At 37.3% G+C, this 20,695-nt stretch overlaps 2 protein-coding genes across 2 annotated transcripts in view; one reads left to right on the plus strand and one right to left on the minus strand.

Annotated features, from left to right (window-relative positions):
- Window positions 1-1,882: 1,882 nt before the first annotated feature.
- LOC124541702 (serine/arginine repetitive matrix protein 1-like) lies at window positions 1,883-15,491 on the minus strand. The gene is made up of 15 exons (XM_047119635.1): window positions 15,352-15,491; window positions 14,932-15,058; window positions 12,852-12,952; window positions 9,811-9,931; window positions 7,958-8,032; window positions 7,382-7,453; window positions 6,868-6,961; window positions 6,207-6,307; window positions 5,924-6,050; window positions 5,451-5,665; window positions 5,207-5,371; window positions 4,199-4,326; window positions 3,822-3,931; window positions 3,052-3,183; window positions 1,883-2,413 (listed from the first exon to the last, which is right to left on the minus strand). The coding sequence occupies exons 3-14, from the start codon at window positions 12,949-12,951 to the stop codon at window positions 3,136-3,138; spliced, it is 1,356 nt and encodes a 451-aa protein (XP_046975591.1). The 5' UTR covers window position 12,952; window positions 14,932-15,058; window positions 15,352-15,491; the 3' UTR covers window positions 1,883-2,413; window positions 3,052-3,135.
- A 667-nt stretch (window positions 15,492-16,158) lies between these two features.
- LOC124541474 (protein phosphatase 1 regulatory subunit 3C) overlaps window positions 16,159-20,695 on the plus strand; it is a 60,260-nt gene continuing 55,723 nt past the window's right edge. The window contains exon 1 of the mRNA XM_047119388.1: window positions 16,159-16,241. The gene's annotated coding sequence lies outside the window, so the exon portion shown is untranslated. The remainder of the gene's footprint in view (window positions 16,242-20,695) is intronic.

Below are 20,695 nucleotides of genomic sequence, written 5' to 3' on the forward strand. Positions count from 1 at the left end.
TCAATCATAACTCCTTTTCAGTCTAACTTAGACTGGAAAAGAGTTGACTAAAATCTACAGTCAGCCAACTAATATGTTTAGTTAAATATAATCTTTAAAGGAATATTTCACTATTTTCTCCGAACTGATACTTCTCAATTTTACATTACATATAATATATTTACTAATTATAGTGTTATATACATTTAAACATCTAATTATATAATTCTGTATACATAGCTTATCAATGAAATATACCCAAAGCAGCTGCATTTGTGACCTACAGCCAAACATACACAGGGCAGTGGTTTTCATTGAAAAGCTCTTATTTATTTGCCTCGCTTGTTTCTTTATATAAAAATTATTTATATATATATTATATATAACTTCATATCTCACAGTATTATATATTTACAAAGTATCCAAATTGTTATATATCTATAACTAATCTATTTATGTAAATAGGTTAATGAGTTTAACCCTGTTTCTATGCCTATTTAACCTTTTATGACCTAAACTACAAATCTGAATTGATCTGATTGATAATTGTTATAAAGCGTGTTTTATTTTGTTCATTAAATGGTTACTTTGTGATTAATGATTATGAATCGAGATGGCCCAGTGGTTAGAACGCGTGCATCTTAACCGATGATTGCGGGTTCAAACCCAGGCTGTGTTTAATTTGTCTTTATAATTCATTTCGTGATCAGCGGTGAAGGAAAACATCGTGAGGAAACCTGCATGTGACAAATTTCATCGAAAGTCTGCCACATGTGTATTCCACCAACCCGCATTGGAACAGCGTGGTGGAATATGTTCCAAACCTTCTCCTCAAAGGGAGAGGAGGCCTTTAGCCCAGCAGTGGGAATTTATAGGCTGTTGTTGTGATTAAACAATTCCTTAATTAGAATATATAGTTCTCGTGATAGTGGGTTAAATAAAGGTGTCATAAGTAAAGAATAATATTCTTAAGCGAACAAAAAGCGCTTTTTATTTGCTAACTGTACTTATATGAATTAACCTTTCTTTTTAACAAAGGAAGACATTAGACTACTCAATGCCAATTTATCCATAGTAATGGCTTTGATTGTAAACCATTTTTACATTCGTCTATTTGTGACGTCATAATCGCTACAGATAATACACGAAAATATTAATGTACAGCGAATATTTAATTGTTTTAATTTACTATATTATCATTATTAAACTTTAATCAATAATTTTTTTTGTATTAAATTTTATTATAAACCATATAATGGTTTCTATAATATATACATAATATATTCCCCCTACGGGAGAATCATACCCTCGGGTATTTATACGCTAATTGGTACAACAGATTCAAATGATCACATCTTATACAATTTATTTTTAACTAATTGTAGTCTGTTAACTGATGTCATTAACTAACATCTGTTCGATTTTCACTTCTGATGGCATATTAATAAGAAAAATATTGTCTAACGAGATATAAACAGGGTTTTTTGATATCTTTCATGATCTTAACATTAATGAGTTACATAGGTTTACATTTTGAACGCGTTCTTTGCTCATAGATCATAATTGAGTTTAGATAGATCATAATTGAGTTTACATAGATAAATATTCTCGATAATGGGAGAGAGTTTAAGATTTAAAAGATAACATACATACAGCCAGTATCAGTAACATAACATTATGGATATTACTTAAAAATAATCCATAGCGTTAACTAAGTCTCATTACAAAAACATTATTAATAATCTTAATAACTTTTTACCGGGTGCTAAAGTCAAAGCTATTTCAGACTTCCCTTCTATATAATTTTCAATACAATATTACAGTCATCGCGATAATCACAAAGACGAAAAGACGTATTCATAGATTACTGTGTTTTCTAACTACGAAATCGGCAATACTTGATACAATATATATTAATAATAATATATAATAATAACAAATGTTTACTTCATCAATAACCAAGGCAGTATAATAACATCTCAAAGGTTGACTCCTTTTGAGTGTCGTGAGCTTCCATGCCAGAAGAAAAATAAAGAAATATATACTATCACGATTAGTTCTTGATATAAGTACATACAAATAATACAAACATTCTGTGTTAAGGTTATAAACACGTAGCGATGATGTCGCGACGTGTTTATGTTCTATGACCTTTACAATATTAAATCATGTATATATAGATTTAGTAAATAGACTTTTCATAATCAAAATAAATGTATAGATACAATCATTTGAAATTACCTACCAATACAGATTACACGAATTTTTAAACATAGACTCACTTTCAAAAGTCAATTCACACCCGAAACACTAAACCACTCCACCGAGCGACTGTACATCCTTTCATTTCATCCTTCTTGTCAGAAAGACTCCCGAAACGAACGTTTCACCAACACCGGATGATGTGAGGCGGACGAGACGGTCGGCGGTGCTTCTGAAATCACAACCAAGAATTGACTTACAAAACGCATTTTATTTATAATATTCAGGACCAATTTAAGCATCCATTGTTACAGAATGCAGATTCTAATTGAAAAGGCTATTTGACAATGCGAAAAATAATATGAGTTGAAAAATGGTTAATTGCTAACGAAAGTTGAAAATGATAATTAATTTATTCAAAGATCATTAAATAAAAAAGCATTTTTAAACGTTTGTTATGTGACACAAAACGCTTCTGATTGGTTGGGTTTATGATGACGTCACTTGCTTGTTAACCTCATTTCAATACTGTATGTGGATTATGCGACTTTGCTCGTTAACCTTGTTTGCCTACTGTATGAGTATTAAACGTGCCACATATTACAATACAGGCAAGTGACGTCCCGACCCATTGCAGCGCCATATTGTCCAAGTAGCTTTTTCACGCGCTATTTAAATATGGAATTTTTAATATGATATTATTCGGCAAATACGTACTGGAAATAAAAACAAACAACCTTTACTGGGTTCCATAACCTCTGCTTAATAACATAAAGTTGATATTAAACACCAGTCAAGTAGTATTACAAAGTGTGTACGTGTGTATGTGAGCGTGTGTATGTGAGTGTGTGTGCGTGTGTGTGTGCGTACCGGGGGCGAGCGGGTCGCGCACTAGCGGTGCGCGGCCCCCGCGGCCAGGTCTACGCAGAGCACGGCGGCGGGGGCGGCGCGCCCTCAGCTGCGCCGGTGCCGCCCGCCGCGCCGCCGCCGCTCGCGACGGCTCTGACACATCAACGGCGTACAATTAGTATAGTCACGTATCATTGGAAGTAAGGTTTAAACACAACATTAGATAGAGCTGTGTAAAAGTATGTAGTTGAAGGTCATTTCTGATATGTTTTATCATTCAAATAATAGATGTCACTGTATCGATATTAAATCGCGCTAACGTTCGGTATTGTTGTAAATCCTCAAGTTCGAGAAATGTTTGTCTATTCAGTTCAACAATGTATACGTGAAGAATACAGAAAAGTATATCAGTATTTTTTAAGCTATTGGTTGGCGGACGAGCATGGGCCACCTAATGGTGTGGCCACCTGAAGTGTTCACCGCCACTCATAGACAATGGCGCTGTAAAAAATATTAACCATTCATTACATCGCCAATGCGCCACCAACCTTGGGGACTAAGAAGTTATGTCTCTTGTGCCTGTAGTTATACTGACTCAATCACCCTTCAAACCGGAACACAACAATAATACCCAGTACTGTTGTTTGGCGTTAGAATATCTGACTACCACCAAAATCAGTAGTGAAGTGTTTTATTTGATCCATTATTACTAAAGTAAGCTTATGTACAACTAGTAAACTAAGCAAGTCGTAGTAAACTACTTGAGTGCTAGTGCTCGTCAGTGCACTCACCGTGCCGCCCTCGCCCTCGGCCCAGCGCTCGTAGGCGCGCTCCCTCTTCAGCCACTCCTGGTACTTGTACCACCACTCCTCCCACTTCACGTAGTCGCCCAGAGTGAGACCTGGAATGTTTAAGTTGACTCGTTAATACTACAAGATATTATATGTTAAACTCAGTCAGCTATTATGTCATAAAGAAGACTTGACAAAAATAAAATTTTCTTTTATTCTCTGCATGGTTTTCAGTTGAACTACCAATACATCATACGAGAATAAGGGAATAGACAGTGAAGATTTCTGTATGATCAATCATATCGTAAATTGAATACTTTTGCCACGGTTATGGCTTTAGGGTGTTTTATTTGATATATTCAGTAACAGACGCTCACCTCTCAAGTATCCTCTCTTCTTATAGTAATCGTAGCGCACCCTGACGTCGTCCCACGAGGGCAGGCCGCCGGGCGCCACCGCCAGTAGCTCCTCGGGGTAGCTGCCCACGGGCGCCGGGTCCAGGCCCCTGTGGCAGAGCGCGCTACAGACACGTGGCGACACGCTATGTGTCGGCGGGACGACGACGTATATATACATACGTGCTCGGCAGTGAAGGAAAACATCGTAAGGAAACCTGCATGTGTCTAATTTCATTGAAATTCTGCCACACGTGCATTTCACCCACTCGCATTGGAACACCGTGGTGGCATAAGTTTCAAACCCTCTCCTTAAAGGAAGAGGAGGCCTTAGCCCAGCATTGGGTAATTTACAGGTTTTAAACTCAAACTCAAATAACTTTATTCAATATAGAAGCATTACACTTTCTTATTGATGGTCAATTGAAACACTACTACCGGTTCGGAAAAGAAAACACCCTGACCTGAGAAGAACCGGCGAAAGAAACTCAGCGGTTTTTTTTTGTTTGTCTCATTTATTATATAAATAAACAATTTAATATGAGATGAAATAGCCCGGAGGCATATGTTTCATTCCCAAGGCGTGCTATCGATCATAAACTCATTAATTGTATAATAACCTTTTGCACACAAGCGTTCATTAATAATTTTTTTTAATTTGTCAACAGAGGCATTTTGAACACTTTTTGGGATCCTGTTGTAAAACCGTATACATTGCCCCAAAAAGGAGTTACTGACTCTAGGCGATCGAGTAACAGGAGTAACAAGTTTGTGTTTGTTCCTTGTACCAATGTTATGAGTATCACATTTTCTCATGAAATGATTAATATTTTTTCGTACATATATTACATTACAGAATATATATTGAGAAGCAACAGTCAATTATCTTGATTTATTTAAATTTATTCCGTAACGATTCTTTAGCTCCTAGGTTATAGATTGCGCCCCACAGCACAATACCGTATCACATGTAGTAGTATTACTACTCACGGGTAGTCGGCGCGCGGCGCGTCGGGCGCGGCGGGCGCGGCGTCGTCGCGCTCGATGTGCACGTGCAGCGCGCTGTCGCGCCGCGTGATGCGCATGTTCTCGAGCCGCGCGCAGCGCGCCGCCGACCACTGCGCCATCTTGCCGAAGCGCTCCGACAGCGTCAGCCTGCGGGCGGCGGGGCGTTAGGGGGGTTAGCGAGTGCGTGGGTGCGGGCGGGCGGGGCGCGCGGGGCGGCGGCACTGACCGCTGCGGCGGCGGCTCGGAGCTGGCGTCGCTCTCGGAGTCGGAGTCGCTGTCGGCGAGCGCGGCGGCGATGGCGGCGGGCGACACGCGGTCGGCGCGCTCGGGGCGCTCGGGGCGCGGCGCGCGCGGGCGGCGCTCGCCCTCGCGCTTGATGTGCGCGGCCGGGATGGGCGGCGCGGGCCGCACGGCCAGCTGCGAGCGCTGCCACTCCAGCACCTGGAACAAATCCATAATTTTGAACATTTCTCTAAAGCCTTAAAATATTATTGCATCATTTCTTCTTCTAGCCAATATGGTATCCATTACAGACCTTTAGGGGTTTCAGTCTGTATTTTAAATTATGGTTTTTAGCGATTCAATTGGGAAATCGCTGCTAGCATTTTTGCCAACATTCAATGCTGTCAAGATTAATACAACAACTAATTTTATTTAATATTTGTATATACTTTTGGTTTAGACAGATAATTCAAGTACCTTCTCTTCCCGGGATCTCTTGCTGCTCTCCCTGGCTTTCAGCAGTTCCCTGGTCGGCTGCACCGCTCGCGCGGCCACGGGCGGGGGAGGGCGCTTGGTTCGAGGCGGCGACGGGGATGTGCGAGCCCTGAGACAATAACCAATAAATAAATTCACTCGACTAAATAAAAACCACTCTACTTCATATGAAACAAAAAAAAACATGTATTATTTATGTCTTATATTTGACTCCGACTGTGTTAATAGGTCGCATTTATATACTAATAATACAAGGATCACATACCCTGGTTTAATAGGCTTCGGCGGAACCTTCTTATTCTTGGCCGAGCAGACGGAGCACGACTCATCAGAGCAGCTGCTGGCCGACGAGCCGGACGGCGACGACTGCGAAATACAGAACACGATTAGTCCAAAGAACACACAAGACAATAGTAAAGACTTGAGTTAGAACGAATCTGTATGGGGCGCATGTTACACATGGCCAGTAGATCGCTGCATCAGCATGCTTGCCTAGCACACAGCACCTACGACCTACATAGACTCCACGTTTTACAAGCGCAGCAACTACAGGCAGCATTGACGTCAATCGAAGATTTCCTTCGAAGCCTAAAATGTGGAAGCGCCACTCTTGGTACAAACATCGACCAATTGGCATTAATTAAATTTATTCATAGTCAATATATTAATTTTAAATTTAATTTGCATTTTCTTTGGATCCTCCGGTTGCACCCAACGTAATTCGCAGTCTTACATACATATGTAATTGTATACAACTAACATGACTTTGTAATTTTAAATGTTGATAACGAATAACTACTGATGTTTTTGGCGGTTCTTCTCAGTAGTATCTACTTTCAGAACCGACGGTAGCTACACTTAAGATAGTTTAAGTGCTTGTGGGTGTACTGTATAACCACCAATGTGTACTGTATATGTGTGCGCACCTTCCTGGGGTCCGGGGGGCTGGGCGGGCGCGGCGGGGGGCGCGTGCGGCGCGCGCGCGGGCTGGCGCTGCGCCGGCGCCGGGCGGGGCTGCGTCTGCGGACCAACACGCACGTTAGGGATAGCGCCAAGTATTCGAGGCTTTGGAGTTATGGGGCACATTCAAATGTATCGAGAGATCTGTTTAATGTATCACGTGTTCAAAGATTTTTGGAAGTTACAGGAGCTCCAAATCGACAGCAATTGTTTGAAGTTCAAATGGGAGATCCAGGACAATCACTGATATATTTAAAAACTATTACATTATAATTAATTGAATCGATTGTAACTTGTAAAATAGATGGTTAAATACATAAAATTATTGATGTTTTCATAATAAATGTGTCGAGTGAGACATGTGATACCAACACAAAATAATAGTCCATCTTTTTTTCTAAATCAGTCCCAAATTTGAAATTGCAAATAGAATATATATCAATAAGAGTATATAGAATTCTTAACAGTGCGCATGCGTACCTGGGCGGGCTGCGGCGGCGCGGACTGCGAGAGCGCGACTTGCGCGGCGAGCGCGAGCGGCGCGACGGCGACCTGCGAACACACACGATACATCTCAGCACACAGCGGCACGGGCTATTCTCTAATACTAACTTGCACTGTGGCTAGCGGCGCAGCGGTAGAACAAACGCACACGACACGAGACAGTTCTACCGCCAGGCTCGATAGTCTCTCCTCGATGCCATTGCTTTACGGCTTACGTACAAACGAGGTATTTAAGCTCTTCCAAGCTCTGTTTCTAAATATCTCTTTTCAGAGATAGTTTAACCTTTAACGTCCGATCTGGGGTCGAACCCAGATCCCATAAATCTAAACTCGATTAATGAGTTATTTCTATATTTCTGACCAAAACTCCTCCTCTCCCCATTACCATCGCTAATTTCACATCCGTGAGCATTTAACAAAAACAGATCAGTTTTCTGATCTCGTATCCAAAAAACATCCATTGAATATATAAAGGTGTGTGTGTCGGTGCGGTGGGTGGGTGGTCTAGTGAGCGGGTGGCGTGAGCCGTGACTAGTGTACCTAGAGCGTCGCGGGGAGCGAGATCGTCTCGGAGAAGCCGACCCGGAGCCGTCCAAGTACATCTGCTTGTAACCCGTGTGACGCCATCTAGAAACATTACTTTGATTAAACAAAAAAAAAACAAAAATACTGCCTGCCCTCCACATCGCTACGTTAATTTATTATTCGCACTGGCTTTCAATCATTAAAATTATATATTTTTCATTATCCAAAAAGGTTTTTTTAATAAGATTGGTAGATTCTCGAGAACACATTCGAGTTATTTTTAAAATCAAAAATAATAAGGCACATGATATAATAGAGATATACGTTCATACATAGATACGTATAGATTGATCATAAAAAAAACATTAAATTCGAATTGCAATATCCAAAAGGACATCAATGTTTTTAATTATCAAATTGTAATAGTTACGAAATATATAGTGTATTTCAATTTCGACGTTACAATCCTTTAGTTATATATAATCTTATAGTAGTATATTATAGAGAACTAGAATAATCAATCAGATACTTTACTTTAATTTACTTAAATCTGAATTCTATCAATCTTTAATAGTTTTGGCTTGATTAAAATAGGATGTAATAACGATTTTCTCATCTAGTAGAGAAAAACAAGGAGAGAAAGCAATGTTTAATCAAAATACAGTTATAGAAATGAATGTAAATCCTGATTATTTTACACGAGATGTTTTTATTATTAATATAAAGATTTGTTATCTCATCTTTTGTCTTTATTTTGACTTGACTTTATTTATTATATCCTAAAGCAAAGCACCTGGACGGTTCTGTTAAGTTGGGCGTGTTCGATCTCCGCTCATGATAAAGAAAAGTTTTTGAAATAATGTACATACATATATATATATATATACATTAGTTCTTATAAATGTACATTATTTTTATATATATATGTATGTATGTCTGTTGTGTGTGTGTTGTGTTGTGTTTGAGCGTGTTTTAGATATTTCAACGACGCGTTTTAACCAAAACATATAAAAGCAACAAATATCTTATTAAAAGCTAAAACAGTAAAAAAGCTGTCCGTCTTCGCTAAGAAGACACTGTCAGTAGACAGACACACAGAGAGATGAGATGTTATAATCTGTGCGTGCAATTACACCGGCTCACTCAGGTTTCGAACCGAATATCATTAGTGTAAAATATTACACTCAGGCTGAATTATGTCCGTTGCTTTAGGGGAGAGGGGAGCGTCAGGATATTGGGTTCTGACAAGGGCGTCGCCTTTGAGAATTGAGGCGAAAGTATGCACATACACTCTGTATGTACAGTGGAGGTAAGAAAAGATTCGTAACCTTAAGATCTATTTTCGTGTGCTCAGTGTGAGCGATAATTTGCTTCACCGATCGAGAATATATGACACTGACAGACATATATTGAAAATATGTTGCAAAGTGGTTACACTATTTCGAACCAAGTTATCATACTACGTAAGTTTAATTTTATATGCAGTTGTCTGTTTAGTGATTTAGTTTCAAAAGGTACCAAGAGTTTAAGACTTGATAAAGGAATTAATTTGAAAACTGACGAAAGTTTTCTTAGTCTGACTGCACAATAATTGTATAACAATAACAGCCTGTAAATTTCCCACTGCTCTCGGCTTTGAGGTAAAGATAAAGAGCATATTTCTCCACGCAGCTCCAATGCGGGTTGATGGATTCACAAGTTCGTTGAAATTAGACACATGCAAACTTCCTCACGATGTTTTCCTTCACCCGAGATTACAAACACAAATCAAGCTCATGAAATTTCAGCGGTGCTCGCCTGGGTTTGAACCCGCAATCATCGGTTAAGATGCACGCGTCCTAACCACGGGGCCATCTCAGTATAAGGTACCATCAGCTCACCTGTTGGGATCCTTCTCCTCGACCTCAAGCAGCTTCCGGTCCCAGCTGCCGGGCGAGGCCTGGCGCGCTCGCTTCATCACGTTGTCTATCTCTTTCCTTCGCCCTGCCGGGTTCGATGGGTCTGTGAACGAAATAAAAATAGTATTAAAATTATTATATATAGTATAATAATTAACGATTATGGATGACTGACGACCTCCATGGTCGAGTGGTGTGTACACCGGTTTTCATGGGCACGCCACTCTGAGGTCCCGGGTTCGATTCCCGGCCGAGTCGATGTAGATTACCATTAGTTTTCTATGTTGTCTTGGGTCTGGGTGTTTGTGGTATCGTTACTTCTGATTTCCATAACACAAGTGCTTCAGCTACTTACATTGGGATCAGAGTAATGTATGTGATGTTGTCTCATATTTATTTATTAATATAAAAGACTTATTTTAACTCTGACACACCATGGGAGGAAGCTATGGCGTAAATAGGGCGGTGCCACCGGTGCCCGGGCACAAAATCAAAATAAATTTTATTCAAGTAGGCTTTTACGAGCACTTTCGAATCGTCATTGTACAATTAAGTTACCACCGTTTCGGAAAGTAGATTCTACCGAGAAGAACCGCCAAGAAACTCAGTAGTTACTCTTTTTTAACATTTAAAAAATACAAAGTCATGTTAATTAAATACAATTATTTAAATTTTTTCACAGGGCGTAGACTCTCGGGGGCGCAAGAATAGACAGACTGGGCAGGACTATTGTTTTTTCGTTTTGCTCTTGTTAATCCGCTGAGCCCCTAGTACTCGATTCAATACAAACGTACTTACATGCTAGTATCGCTAAAAACATACATCGCGCTCATATTTTTGTCAGCGCACGAGCGTATTTGTCTTTAGTGTTTATCGTTAATGGGCAACGCATTTGCAGTAGTGAACCTGCGTTAAGTTTTAGTGAGTGAAACAGTAATACTTGGTGGTAGGGCTTTGAGCAAGCCCGTCTGGGTAGGTACCACCCACTCATAAGTTACTCTACCGCCAAATAACAGTACGCAGTATTGTTGTGTTCCGGTTTAAAGGGTGAGTGAGCCAGTGTAACCACAAAAGGGACATAACATCTCAGTTCCCAAGGTTGGAGGCGCATTGACGATGTAAGGAATGGCTAATATTTGTTACAGCGCCATTTTTTTTATTTCATTTACAACATACACGGGCTCATAGTACCTGTGCCTTTTTTTACATTTATACATTTTGCCATTTTTTATTTTTACTTAACATCAGCAGACTAGACTTAGCTGGACTTCAAGCTCGTTGTTCTTGGAAAACGTGGCGCACACTGACTTACTTATTTTATTTTTTCATTTTAAAATAATATATTCATAATCTATAATATGTGTCGAGATGGCCCAGTGGTTAGAACGCGTGCATCTTAACCGATGATTGCGGGTTCGAAACCAGGCAAGCACCGCTGATTCATGTGCTTAATTTGTCTTTATAATTCATCTCGTGCTCAGCGGTGAAGGAAAATATCGTAAGGAAACCTGCATGTGACAAATCTCATAGAAATTCTGCCACATGTGTATTCCACCAACCCGCATTGGAACAGCGTGGTGGAATATGTTCCAAAACCTTCTCCTTAAAGGGAGAGGAGACCTTTAGCCCAGCAGTGGGAATTTATAGGCTGTTGTTGTCAATCTATAATAAATAATATATACAGCGCCATTGCATATGATCGGTGGTGACCACATACCATCAGGTGTTCTATATGCACGTCCGCAAACCTATGTCATAAAAAAAATGTGAATAAAAGCCGCATTCGATTGCCTCACTCAACCAACATAGTCAGACGCAGACGCAGGTAACATAATATCATTATTACATCCGTTTCCTCAACGCTATTTAAATAGGATCTTGTTTTAAGTCTAACTACGTGTAGTGTCAGCAAAACAAACATGTTTTTTTTTCAAATAGAACATTCAGAAATATTTGTACGATAAGATTTTTATAAACTCGTTGGTATAATATGGATAATGTGCGGATTTATGGCTTATTAGGCATCTTTCATTGTAATAAAAAAATAAGATTTTCATATTATGGATCACTAAATACTAATTAAACCAATATATATGTAAAACGATTACGAGATGCAGGGCGCTTTGGAGTTTTATATTTATAATATAACTAGCTGTGCCCGCGACCATGTACGCGTTTGAATTTAACAAAAAAATAATAATATTGTAGCCTAAGTTACTCTTTATTATATCAGTTATCTGCCAGTGATAGTCCCGTCAAAATCGGTCCAGCCGTTTCAGAGATTAGCCGGAACAAACAGAAAGACAGACAGCGATGTGTACCGTGTATAAATACATATACATTGAGTGAAAAAGGGTTACAAACAGACACTCCAATTTTATTATATGTATCAATAATATGAGGCTGCGCTTTGAAGTATTGCCGTAACAATGACCTACTTGAATGAAGTATGTTTTGATTGATTTGAATGTCGAATAAGCATCAAGTTACTTACGGGGGCGTTCAGGTAATATATAAGTAAGCAACATTTGAGACTATGCAATTCAAAGGGGATATAGAAAGCAAAGGTCCCATCTATGCTAACGTAAGCATTGTTTGTTTATAAAGCTGATCGAGTTAATTACTCACAGAGGAAGCTCTCATTTCGCGTAGCCCTAGATCTTGAGCTGAGATGGCCCGGTGGTTAGAACGCGTGCATCTTAACCGATGATTGCGGGTTCAAACCCAGGCAAGCAACGCTGATTCATGTGCCTAATTTGTCTTTATAATTCATCTCGTGCTTAGCGGTGAAGGAAAACATCGTGAGGAAACCTGCATGTGACAAATTTCATAGAAATTCTGCCACATGTGTATTCCACCAACCCGCATTGGAACAGCGTGGTGGAATATGTTCCAAACCTTCTCCTCAAAGGGAGATGAGGCCTTTAGCCCAGCAGTAGGAATTTACATGCTGTTGTTGTAGATCTTGCCCAAGCGCTATCTCCTCACATGCCTTCAAGTTGTTCGATCGTGTGGTTTCTCACCAGTTATCCTCGAGTGCTGTGGGTTGCGATCCATGTGAAGACGGTTCTTGGAGGCCGCCTCCGCCGCCCGCGACACCGATCCGTTGCGGCGTGACGACATTCTGGAAACAGTTGTACAGTTCTACAAAATTGTTGTATAATCATCGTTACAAAAGAAATTCATAACCAGAGCATCCGTACTTTGAATGGCAACCAAACTCGGCTCTGCTATAGGATTGAAATGAGTGTAATTGGCTTTACTGGGTGACCACTAACCAACCAGTAGCATATTTGCTAAACTGACAACAGAATTTAAATTAAAAAAAAAAAAGATTTTGCCATCTCAGCTACCGGTCTTGACTTCGCAACTTTTAGAATACGAGTAACCATACTACATTTATAATACATTGGTGTATGTAAACATGAAAATAACAAAATATAATTTTTAAAAAATATGATTTTCGAGTAAGGTACCACGTCACGATCTTAAACATAACAATTTACTGAAGTTTCATCACAGTCAGACCACATAGAGAGACAAACATACAAACAACATACATTTCCCACTAACCCGCATTGGAACAGCATGGTGGAATATGTTCCAAACACTCTCCTTAATGGGAGAGGAGGCCTTAGCTCAGCGGTGGGAATTTACAGGCTGTTACTTTTACTTTACATTTTACACATACACTCGAACAGTGAAAGACAATATCTAAACAAAAAATCTTCGCTCAAACTCTGTTGTTGTATTGCATTTGAAGCATGAGTATGTCAGTTTCGGCTACAAACCAGATATTATTTATTTATGTTTTCAAGAAGTTTTAATGAAAAAGCAGTTGTCTAACAGCTTAAAGCCAGCTAAAGTGCTTAAGTTTGCAATAAGAACTCACATAGCATAAACTATCTATTCCAATTTCCAATAGCAGAAACATTGATACATAAACAATTTTGACCTTAAATTGAGATGACATCATGGGCTGAGACAGAATTGCGTAAGGATTTTTTTATATGCATTACAAATTTCGCATTTAATACAATATCATAGCTATTGAATAATATATTATGTGTAAAGATATTAATAAAGAACTGTTTGTAGCGTTTTATACAGCAGAGATGTTAGCAAATTGTGTAAATAACTATAATCTTTATAATTTTGCATTAAGTAGTATAAATATTAACACATAGTATTATTTAATATAAATCTATTGTTTTGGTTACGGTTTAAAAAATATTCTTGCAATGAATATTAATCATAATCAAATAAAACTCGTTTCCGCAGTTGATGGGGTCAGATAAATATATATATTTTCCAGACTCAGAACGTACTTGCTATTTCAGACTATAATATATCTATGAAAAAAATCTCAGTCAAATCTAATCAGTTACTTTGATTACTATATACTATAATAAAAAAGTATAATAAGTAATGTTACATATATAAATATAGTTGACTTAGTTAATTAACTGTACTAGCATAACATATATACTTTGTAGAATTGTGTATTGGTGTTGTTGTAATTCATAAATAAATATATAGATAATAGATATTGATTAATTGTTTTATGTATTAATAGTCATTGCCAATGGTTCCTAGCAAATCAGGTTGTCCAGTGTTAGGCATAACAAGTAGCCTATTCTTGGTATAAAAACTTGCTCTATATTTGTTGAGCTTATTTCAAATTGAATTCAGGTCACTGGTACAACAATGAAAGCAACAAACACTTATTTTTGCATTTATTTATATATCTATATATATATATATATGTATAGAAAAGTTTAATAAATTTATTTTCGAGAAATACGTTAGTACATAATAAGACAAGAGGAACAGATTGCATGATACCCTAAGATGTAAAGAACAACCATACAGTTCTAAGAGATAGACGCGAGAAAGCCACGACAAACAAAACAAGTGACATATTACGACGCAAACCGACCATTACTGAATGACAGATGAAAGATTTGTAGTTTGAGAGTAAATACAATGAAACCCTTAGTTATTACGCCTACTTACTCAGTATTCTATAATTACTTTTACAAAATGGCGGACGAGTATTGATTTTCCCAGCCACTCACCTGGCGTAAATTTTAAAAAGCTTACCTCTTTTACTCCGCTCGTTACTAAGGAGCGAGGGCTCCGAACGCGCGCGGCGTGACGCGAGGGGCGAAGCCCCGGGGCGGCGCGGGCTGCGGTGCCACGCGGCGGGACGCGATGTCCAGCAACGCCGCTGTAAGCCAACCGACATACTTAACATCACGTAATCGCGACGCGACGAAAGCGCGATTTTCGCGACAATACGGTCGCGCGGAATGAGCCCTCGCCAGGCGAACATGCAGCCTCCGGGCGAACGCGACGGCGGCCTCGCGATATAGGCCAAACGACTTAGGCGTATCTGACGATTGACGAGTCACCTCCGTCGGACCGCTTTGTAGCCAATCCTTGCGATAACCAGCAGCGAAGACAGCTGAACATCAAATATACTAAATCCACCTTAATTAATCACAAAACAATGTTACGAACCAGTAATGAACACGATAACTTTCACTGAAGTTCAATGTAGATGATTATTCTTTATACATTTCCACGACACACCTTTCTCGAAGCATCGGCCATTTTGATTTGCACGCCACTTGAAAAGATGAAAATTGAAAACTTGAAAAGTTCACTTGACAGCTACGTTTCGTTACTACTTAAGAACTTTTATAAATTAATTTTATTTAAATTATTTATTATGCAGCTATAAATTTGAATTTGTAACACATATTAAATATCAGAAAAAATTAAAATCAGAATATTGCATTATAACATTTTCATAGAAAAAAAATCAACAATAATTCAAATATTTTTTGATAATAATACTGGCAATACTTAAATTTAATTTCAAATTTAAATAATTGTTAAGCCTCGAAAATATTTAATCCTTGCTGTTGAATAGAGAATATAAGATTATTTAAAAGATTCAATTAAAATCGCTTAAAATTAATCTGGCAAGGTATTTGAAAACCAATAACCAACGATGAATGAACCGACAACATTTTTGATGTTAATTTAGATTTTAGTGCAGTAACGTAGGCGTTAGAGAAAGGTGTTACGGCACTGTAGTTATAAGTTTTATTTGCATCAGTTTTATTTAGTTTATCGTATGAATTATAAATATTAACTTTTCTTATTGCCAATATTTATTACTTAATTTCGTAATACCATTTAAATATTTTTCGATATTTCGTAAACAAGTTAAACACAAGTGTTAATAACAATAAAGTTTATTCTGAAAAAAATTAAAAATTATTTCATATATTTGATTTGTTATGTTTTGTGTGCTTAATTAAGAAAGATCAAGAATTAATTAAGGACTTATAAACTATTCCCATAACACCACTGCTTCGGCCGTAAAGAAAACGAAATAGAAGGTATGTAAAAATTAAATGCTATTGTCATTCTAATTTCAAATTGAGTAACATAATGGAGCCAAAAGGCAAAACACGTTTGAAAGAGATAAACATCAAAAAGGCGTACATATTTCATATTTAAATTTTCTTGTATTAAATCGTAACATAATTTTTTTTTGTCATAAGTTTTTAACAAACCTTTAATGTATTTGTAGCTTTCTATTTGTAAATGAATATATAAGAACTTCTTATAAAAAAAATAAGATCGCTTATTATATGTACTAACAATTTATTTATAATTAAACAATATTGCGTTTTAAAGAAAAAATATTGACAGGCGTTGGTTTTTTTTATAGTATTGTTTATAGTTGTCATTCTAAATGGAATCAAATGAGATTTCTGTATTAAGTTATTATTTATAATTATTAAAAATATATCTTCCGAAAGATTCAACTCTAATGAACGGAGACGTAGCCAGTGATATTCTAATAAACAGATATGTTATACCCATACTAAACAACAGAAAAAAGTGTGCCGCGCCGGGGACCGTTTATTTTACATTTCGTTACAAGTAATAAGAATAGCTTGATAAAAACAATACGTAAAAGGGATAACTAGATGTTTTAATTACGTAAAACGTATTATTACATAATTATGATGTATTATAACGTATTACTGGCATAATTATGATGAAAACGACTAAAGGCAAACGTCCCAATTAGGACGTTTTCTAGTCTTCACTTTTTGCGCGTTAATGACATATATGTTTACTAGAATATCATTGGACGTAGCAATATATATCATACTTATTCACGTATGTTATTATAATTTCAACGCAGTATATACTGTTACGATTATAGAAATAACTATTCGTTATAGGCGGCTTCGTTCGCGTTTTAGGGGTTGATTAGAGGTCAACGGAGGCAACAACAGCAAAACACATAAACGTCAATATAAAAAAATAATTAATTTTATTTATTTTTTTATGTCATAATGTCAAAGTGTCATCCAGCTGAGCCTAGTTTTACCTGTCTCTCGAATTAATGTATAGTAAATTTATAATCAATTAATTAAGGTCAATGGCAGCCAATTAAATAGCAAATGGAAGTCAGAACGCGAATGAAATTATTGAGTAAAATTGAGTATAGACGTCGATTATGACGTGACGATTATTTTTTTTAATTCGGTTTTGATTATCAAATGACAATTTAGTTTTTTTTTTAAAGTCATTAGTGGCCAATGGAGTAAGTAGTGGGGGGCTGTTTTTTAATCATTCGTTGCATCTCTAATGCATTCCTAACTTTGGAAACTAAGTTATTATGCCTGTTGAGCTTGTAATTGGTTTAATCTTCACTTGGAGGTAGTGCTTTGTGCAAGCCCGCCTCCGTAGGAACAACCCACTCATCAGATATTCTACCGCTAAACAACAGTACGAAGTATTGTCGTGTTCCGGTTTGAAGGGTGAGTGAGCCAGTATAACTACAGGCACTAGGGACATATAACATCTTAGTTCCCAAGGTTGGTGGCGCAGTGACTATGTAAGGAATAGTTAATATTTCTTACAGTGTCATTGTCTATGGGTGATGGTGACCACTTATCATCCGGTGGCCCTAATGCTTGTCCGCCAAGCTATTCCATAAAAAAAAAATCTTTTTTTTATTTCGTCAATAAGTTAAAATCAGCTTCCGCCCTTTTAAATAGTATTTACTTACCAAATATGAATTGTGTTAGTTTAAGAAGTTTTTGTGAGAAAATGTCACGTCAGGTACCTTTTTTTTATGCGTGAGCGTGTTATTTCTGAGCTAAGGAATGTGACTCGAACTGCCTAATGATATAAACAGTTATAATGGATATTAATTAAAAAAAAAAGAAAACAAATAATAATATGATATAAATTAGAGTAATAACCATTTAGAATTAAATATTTTAAATTTCGACGACATCCATGGTCGAGTGGTGTGTACGGTTTTCATGGGTACGCCACTCTGAGGTCCCGGGTTTGATTCCCGGCCGAGTCGATGTAGATTACCATTAGTTATCTATGTTGTATTGAGTCTGGGTGTTTGTGGTATCGTTACTTCTGATTTTCCGCAACGCAAGTGCGTTAGCTACTTACATTGGGATCAGAGTAATGTATGTGATGTTGTCTCATATTATTATATTTATATATATTTAAAAAGGTTGATGATTCTTTTTTTTGTATTATTTATTATCATTTGTTTCGTTGTGCTATTATAAGGGACGAAGATACATAGTAAAGATGAGTATATATTTAAATCATTACGTATATTATGACCCGGTAAATGAGCCACCTGATGTTAAGTGGTCACCACCGCTCATAAACATGGGCGCTGTTAGAAATATTAACAATCCCTTAATTCGTCAATATAAATAACTAAGCTTTTGAATATTATTAATATGAAATTTTTAGAGATGTTTTACTCAAACGCTTTTTTATCCCGAGAAATCTATACCCGGGACTCAAATTATCTCCACACATAGTAGGGATTAAAGTACATTTCCGAATTTGTAGCATTTAATCCTACCTTTCCTCGAGGAAAACTTCATAAAATAATAGATTTAACTGTTATTCATAAACGTGAATCATTTATTTACATGAATTTTGTAATGAAAAGAATCATTCGCTATTACAAATACTTACGATAACTGACTTTCACACAACGATATAACATAGTGTATCTTAGAAATCTTTATGTCATAGTCCTTTAATCGGAATGAGGCATTTATATTTTGTTAAATAAATATGAGACAACATCACATACATTACTCTGATCCCAATGTAAGCAGCTGAAGCACTTGTGTTATGAAAATCAGAAGTAACGACGGTACCACAAACTCCCAGACCCAAAACAACATAGAAAACTAATGGTAATCTACATCGACTCGGCCGGGAATCGAACCCGGGACCTCAGAGTGGCGTACCAAAACCGGTGTACACACCACTCGACCATGGAGGTCGTCTATATGTTATTAAACACTAGCAACTGGTTTAAATTTGGCCGTATTACAAATGTTGTCAGACATTATTGTTGGGAAACTTTAACTATGTAGCGCACGCAAGGGAAGCTCTCTAAAGGAATGATTTTCCGTCAATTTTAAATCATTTTCATCGATACACTTTCCGCTATAAATAGCCTATTTAACATTGAAAGTGCTGAATAAAACGAACTCAGCTTAACAATATTAGTACATACGTTTAATAATTTCTAACGATAGAGTATAAGTTTAGTTTTAATAAATTAAAATTTTAACAGAAAGAAAAACCGACTGCAAACAAAACACTATTTCAAAACAAATTAATGTGCATTGAAAATAAAAAAAAACAAATTACGTATTCAATTTTTTTTCGTTCGCTTAATATGAAATGAAAAATATTGCCTACCTAAAAGTCGATTAAAGAGCAGAGATGGCACAGTGGTTAGAACGCGTGCATCTTAACCGATGATTGCGGGTTCAAACCCAGGCAGGCACCGCTGATTCATGTGCTTAATTTGTCTTTATAATTCATCTCGTGCTCAGCGGTGAAGGAAAACATCGCGAGGAAACCTGCATGTGACAAATTTCATAGAAATTCTGCCACATGTGTGTTCCACCAACCCGCATTGGAACAGCGTGGTGTAATATGTTCCAAACCTTCTCCTCAAACGGAGAGGAGGCCTTTAGCCCAGCAGTAGGAATTTAAAGGCCGTTGTTGTTTGTTGTTGTATCTAAAAGTCGATTTACGATTATTTAATGTAATATCAATTTTGTTGTATTTGGAGCCGGTGTCAGCCACGGGCACGCGCCTCAACAATCAAAAGAAAGAAGCGATACGAGCCCCTTGATTGACACAGTATGTTGATGTATAAAAGGTAATTTATAAAAGAACATATATTTTAAAGTACTCTCGAATTATTTTTTTCTAGATATATTGTAGGGTTTTCTTGCGGTATAAGCTTAGACAATATTTTGATGGTGAGAAAGTTGTAATAAAGATTCTCATTTATAAATTGCAATTCAGCAATTCCTTAAATGCACATTACTGTTTCTTTCTATCAAATCAATGTCAACCATTTTGTTGGAGTATTAGTGCGTACCTTCTCTTCTGTACGCTCATCCATTAAATACGCATATCCATTTAACTAAGCTGTGGATTTTAATGTGGATTTTTATAAAAAAAATTGTTGATTTGAGGGTGTGATGTAAGGCCATGTTGGAAAGTAAAAAACTGACCGAATAAGAGGACCTCACACCGGTACTTATCCGAACTGTCGTGTCGTGACGATAGACAATGGACACTGAAGCTAAAATGCCAATGTATATCCGTTTTTTACCTGATATCAATGATGTTCTATTAAACAGATATGTCATTAACGCGCAAAAGGTGAAGACTAGGAAACGTCCTAATTGGGACGTTAGCCTTTAGTCGTTTTCATCATAATTATGCCAGTAATACGTTATAATACATAATAATT

The sequence above is a fragment of the Vanessa cardui genome, chromosome 28 (genome assembly GCF_905220365.1).
Source record: "Vanessa cardui chromosome 28, ilVanCard2.1, whole genome shotgun sequence".
In the NCBI taxonomy this organism is placed as follows: Eukaryota; Metazoa; Arthropoda; class Insecta; order Lepidoptera; family Nymphalidae; genus Vanessa; species Vanessa cardui.